General features: G+C 47.4%; 1 protein-coding gene across 2 annotated transcripts in view; it reads right to left on the bottom strand.

Moving 5' to 3' along the window:
- Positions 1-251: 251 nt before the first annotated feature.
- The window catches only part of camk1b (calcium/calmodulin-dependent protein kinase Ib), a 30,865-nt gene continuing 25,116 nt past the window's right edge, over positions 252-6,000 (bottom strand). For both annotated transcript variants that reach the window (XM_047026266.1, XM_047026265.1), the window contains 9 exons: positions 4,835-4,909; positions 3,318-3,456; positions 2,591-2,717; positions 2,298-2,373; positions 2,020-2,132; positions 1,308-1,386; positions 1,074-1,161; positions 812-971; positions 252-624 (listed from right to left, as the gene is read on the bottom strand). In XM_047026266.1, the coding sequence (XP_046882222.1) occupies positions 521-624; positions 812-971; positions 1,074-1,161; positions 1,308-1,386; positions 2,020-2,132; positions 2,298-2,373; positions 2,591-2,717; positions 3,318-3,456; positions 4,835-4,909 (961 nt within the window). In that variant the 3' untranslated portion in view covers positions 252-520. The remainder of the gene's footprint in view (positions 625-811; positions 972-1,073; positions 1,162-1,307; positions 1,387-2,019; positions 2,133-2,297; positions 2,374-2,590; positions 2,718-3,317; positions 3,457-4,834; positions 4,910-6,000) is intronic.

Genomic DNA, 6,000 nt, shown 5'->3' with positions numbered 1-6,000 from the left:
AAATACAGTACGAGAGTAACATAGGCCTACATGTCAGCTTTCTATATATGACGTGTTACATTTTATCGCAAAGACTGATGAAAAAATAAAATTGAAAACAGCATGTAAGTGAGTAAAAAAAAGAAAAAGATGCATGTTCAATTAAAAAGAATGAACGAAAACTATCCAAGTTCTTTCCCACTTTTAAAAAACCCGTCACCTACGACTCAGCCGGGTATAGCTCCTCCCCCCTCTCATCTTTCTTTCTCCTCTTTTCATCCTCTTTAATCCCATTCTCCACACTCAATCCTCATTAAAGTGCTCTGCACTGTTGGCATCATCATCAAGTCTTCCGTTCTCCAACCTCCCTTCCCAAACAGGATTCTTTACACGGTACCTCCCCCTGGTGGCAGGGGGTCTGGAACAGCTCGGAGCTCCCGGCCAGACTGGGGAGCTGGTTCTCCGGTGTCCGGAGGTTTAAATGTCAAAGTCATGGGTGGGTAGTTTGGCCAGATGCTGAGAAAGCTGGGCTGGTCTGGGTTCAGACCAGGCTGGTGGGGTGGCAGCGGTAGGTGCAGTTGGCGAGGGGGTCCCGCTCCACTCCACCTTCTGCACTCTGGGAGCATCCCCCCTCCCCCTGAGTTTCTGAGAGATAGAGAGAGAGAGAGAGAGGGACAGAGAGAGAGAGAGAGAGAGAGAGAGACACACAGAGACACAGAAACACAGAGAGAGAGTTCTGTATAACATCATACCAAACATCACTTCATCCACACATTTGGTATTGCAGGGGCCATCACAGGCTTGCCCTTTGTCACCGTGACGTTCTCCATACCGGTGTGTTCCGGGTGCTCCTCTGGCAGAAGCAGCTGGGCCCTGCAAGGGCTGGGCAGGGTGGTCTGGCTGGGCAGGGTGGTCTGGCTGGGCCCCTCCTGGCTGGTGCCAAGCTGGAGTCGCCTCATGTGACGTACCACAGCCGTGGCGTTGAAGGCTTGCTGAGGGCAGAAGGCAGCGACCATGAGCATCAGGATGTTGCTGCTGTAAGTTGGGCAACACCAACATCACACCAACATCACAGAGGCCGGGGCTCGACTCACCCTCCACTTGCTCTTGGCAAAGTTCTTCTTGATCTGTGCACTGACAGACTCATGGATGTTTTTGTCGAGGGCGGTGTCACCGGCAATCCTGAGAGTCAAGAGAGGGATTAGGTCTCTGTGTGTGTGTGTGTGTGTGTGTGTGTGTGTGTGTGTGTGTGTGTGTGTGTGTGTGTGTGTGAGTGTGTGTGTGTGTGAGTGTGTCTGTACTCAAGTCTTTAGGATGGTATTCCTCACCATGGGTGCTGCAGAGCCAGGTCACAAGTGTACCGTGATAGTGGGTCTTTTTCCATCAGGTTCTTGATAAAGTCTCTAGCTACAATGACCATAAGAACACACACAGTCAGAATCCTGGAGCACAAAGAGTGGAACTTCCTGTGGTACCTTGAGCTGGCGATGCTGTGAATGTGAAAGTATTCTACGTACAATAGGAGTACTGTGGCTTCAAAGATACTAGAGTGAAAGATGAGTCAAATAGAGACAGGTTTTGGCCAGACTACAAACACCCAGCAAGACGCAATGTTCCATGATCTGAAGGGCTGTGATATAATTAACGATCTGACAGTCCTTTGCGATTGCCTTGTGTCAATTGGAGGGATTTTGGCTGCAGAGTATATTACGGCTAATCTCATACGCACACTGGCAGATTGGCAGGGGATCAAAGCAAAACAAATCTTTTCGAGGCATTTCCAATTATATGACAGACAAGGAGAATTGATAATGTCTGCTAAAAGCGTATTACCGCACAGTGCTTCAGAAAGCTTTGCTGCAATCCAAGTCTATCTTAGTGTACAGGAGAGCTGAACCTAGCTTCTAGAGGGAGGATCACTGTCCCCAGATCAGGTATGAAACTATGGTCGGATGGAGGGCGATCCAAGTTTGCATGTAGGGGGGGATCTAGGGTCAGATGTATGGGGAACTGTCATTTTAGTAGCAGCAGCTAGAGTACCTGAATCAGAGATGTCGTCCCAGTATGGAGAGTCAAACTCATACTCTGCCTTTAGGATCTGCTCAAAAAGCTTTGCATCGTTTTCATCGTAGAATGGAGGATAGCCACATAACCTGGGGGAAAAGCAAAGGCAATACGTCAAAGAATGTGATAATCGCTATATATCAAAATCGACTTAATAATACAAATGAAGTCAGGATGAGGCAGCATGTGACTGTAGCTACGGTTTGGAAAACAGATACAAGCGAACAAAACTCGAGTTCCACCCTGTTACTCACAGTATGTAGGCGATGACTCCGATGGACCAGCAGTCTACAGCTTTGCTGTAAGGCTTCTGAGCCAACACTTCAGGGGCTGCCAGGGAAACACAGAGAGACAGTGTGCTCATTACTTCCATGCATGTCAGTGCAATTCAGGCCCAGAGCTGATACAACCCTGTGCAAACCATCATCAAAACACGACACAAGGTCCATCTCCAAATAAAGCCGTTGATTCTTCACCCTCCGTAAATTCATCTCTTCAAAGATGATGATGATTATGCTGCATCATGGATGTTTGGTGTCTATCTTACCCACATAGCCAGGCGTCCCACAGGCTGTAGACATGACGCTGCCAGACCCCTCGATCTTAGACAGACCAAAGTCACTGATCATGATCTTGGAGTCCTCCTCCATACTGTAGTACAGCAGGTTCTCAGGCTGAGGAAGGAAAACACATTCTAACTTTGGACGCTTCCTACAGCATGACGGCACACACCGCTAAGTGCTAAAGACACATACATGGGAAACTTGCTAAAAGTGCTAACATGTATCCAAACACAAAAACACAACCAAGTATAGATATATTTCAAACATATACACACACACACACACACACACACACACACACACACACACACTGCGGGGAACTTTTAATCAGCAGTCCCATAACGTATTATACTTTTCGCAGTCCAATGAACAGCCTGTAAACAGATTAGCCCATCAGGAGGAAAAACAATCTAATTTAGATATGCTCTCTTCAAGCCTCCGAGAAAACACTTGATCTAATTTTCCAAACTGCCATGTCACCCCTGACCTACTGTCATACGATGTTCTTAACAGACTAGGAAATTGACATTTAAAACCCGAATTTACAACACAGTACACCACTACATTATAGCACCCATCATATTCTGTAAGGTTTGGTCCACTCCTCCCACTACTGTAATATTATGTAACATATATCATGATCCACTAACACCAGCAGGTCATCACAAAAAAGTATGAACGTTGAGCTTCGACCCTTGAACCCGGAATGACCTTGAGGTCGCGGTGGACGATGCCCATGTCATGGAGGTACTTGACAGCATCCAGAATCTGCTGGATGAGTTTACTGGCATCCCTCTCTGTGTAGAAGCCCTTCTCCACAATCCGGTCAAACAGCTCTCCTCCAGACACCCTGGCAACAGACAAACAGAGAGTCAGATGGCTGAGCGGTGAGGGAGTCGGGCTAGTAATCAGAAGGTTGCCGGATCAATTCCCTGCCGTGCACAAAATGACGTTGTGTCCTTGGGCAAGGCACTTCACCCTACTTGCCTCGGGGGGAATGTACCTGTACTTACTGTAAGTCGCTATGGATAAGAGCGCCTGCTAAATGACTAAATGTAAATGTAAACAGACAGACAGGCATGTCACCCCTGCACAGGGTCTTAAGACCTGGACGTTTGTGCATGTTCTGCGACCCTGCAGTAATAGCGGAGACGTCTATATCACCACTAGGTGGAGTCATTGCTGTACATCAGATTGTACTCCGACTGGTTCATACATGGTGTTTCCAGGAGTCATGCATTGATATCTATGTTAACGAGAGGCACAATGTTCACTGTGACTGAGCCCACATGGTTTGAAGCAGATTCCCATCACCACCAGATAACGTTTTATCATGTAAGAATTCAGCAGATGCTTCTGAACAAAGCCTATGAAGGGAAATTTGAACCGGCAACCTCTAAATCGGCAGTCAAAAGGTTCTACCACTGAGCTATACCCAGATGTCAGGTTGACAGTCACACGGATGCATATAGCCATCACTGTAGATGACAACAAACAAGGACAAGAGAAGATGTATCTGATGAATTCATGAAACTGTTATTGTACCCCCAGCTGTTCTCTGGTTAAATCTGACTGGCCTTCAAGCGGTGTTTCTTAAAGTGAACAACCTGACCACCCACTGTTTTCTAAGGGAAAAACAAAAGCTCTCCCTCTCCCTCTCTCCCTCTCTCCCTCTTTCCCTCTCTCTCTCTCTCTCTCTCTCTCTCTCTCTCTCTCTCTCTCATCATTTGCTTCTGTCTTCCTCTGTGGTGTATTACCCTTCCCAACTCTTTCCATGTGTCTCTCAGTGTCTCGACACTCTCTGACATTTCAGGAGCAGTGGTGGGTGGGGCAATCAGGCTTCAGGTGTGAGGGCATATTCCCCAGCAGGCTGTGTGTGTGTGTGCGTGTGTGTGTGTGTGTGTGCGTGTGTGTGTAACTGAAACGGAGTGAGAATGTGTGTGCTCCTTGACGTTTCAATGGAACAAACAATAGACAGTGGCCCCTAAGCTAAGAGTGTAATTAATAGAGAATGACAGTGCGTGGGAGACAACATAGGTAAGGGAGTGTCAAACACGCATGCCTGCAAACACCCATTTCTCTATCACTCTCTCTCTCTCTCTCTTTCTCTTTCTCTTTCTCTTTCTCTTTCTCTTTCTCTTTCTCTTTGTCCTGGATGTCTCGAACGTTCGGCACAGCTGGTTAGGCGACAGGGGTACTGTAAGAATCACAAAAGGCTGACTACTCACAGTTGCATGACAAGGTACAGGTGTGATTTACTCTCAAAGATATCCTCTAGAGAGACGATGTTGGTATGTTTGATCCTACAAAAGAAGAAAGAGAGAGAGAGAGAGAAAGACAGAGAGAGAGAACACAGATAACGTAATTAATAATGTGTTCATTGGGTAATAGGATTTTCCACATTTACAGTGGGAGAATGCCCACATACATTGTACAATAAGTCCTGCAGTGAGAAGACAATGAACACAAAAACAAAAGTTTGACAATAATCACAGAAATCTCCTCTAAAGATAGACTTTCTGTCTCTAGCGTTCTCTGAATCTGTGCAGCGGCACGCAGGTCTCTAATTGGCTGAGCGGCATGTTCCGACGCCCCCCCCTGAGACTGGTTGGCGTGGCGACAGGGGCGAGCAGGTGAGTCAGTGGCTCTGGAGGCGGACCTCGTGATCGCCCACCTGAAGCACTTCACCTCACACTCAAACACACACACACATTAACACACAAACACTTTTGATCAAATTAAAGACAGGGAGTTTACCACTTACACATAAACAAATGCGCAAGCACAAATGAACGCACATGCAAACGCTTTCTCTCACACGCTCCCCCCCCACACACACACACAAACACACACACAGCACTCCTCATAGCACAGCACCCACGACGAATGGACCCACACGATTGTGACAGTGTGAGGGATATACGTAACAACAATAGTCTGCCTGTATCTTTATGATCTTCTCCTCTCCCTTTCCCTGGGTCCTCAGTTCAGTTTGTGCCCAGCATGGGGTTCACAGGTAGACAAGGCTAACACAGGGGAGAAGGTAGACAAAGCTAACACAGGGGAGAAGGTAGACAAAGCTAACACAGGGGAGAAGGTAGACAAGGCTAACACAGGGGTGAAGGTAGACAAGGCTAACACAGGGGAGAAGGTAGACAAGGCTAACACAGGGGAGAAGGTAGACAAGGCTAACACAGGGGTGAAGGTAGACAAGGCTAACACAGGGGTGAAGGTAGACAAGGCTAACACAGGGGTGAAGGTAGACAAGGCTAACACAGGGGAGAAGGTAGACAAGGCTAACACAGAGCCAGGCATGTCCACTGTGGCACTCACAGCTACTCTGCACTGCACCATCACAGTCTATGACAGGACCATTCCTTATGTATGGAGGCCG

Source organism: Hypomesus transpacificus, chromosome 9 (assembly GCF_021917145.1).
Source record: "Hypomesus transpacificus isolate Combined female chromosome 9, fHypTra1, whole genome shotgun sequence".
NCBI lineage: Eukaryota > Metazoa > Chordata > Actinopteri > Osmeriformes > Osmeridae > Hypomesus > Hypomesus transpacificus.
Note: the sequence above shows the minus strand (reverse complement) of the source record. Positions and strands in the feature narration are given on the sequence as shown.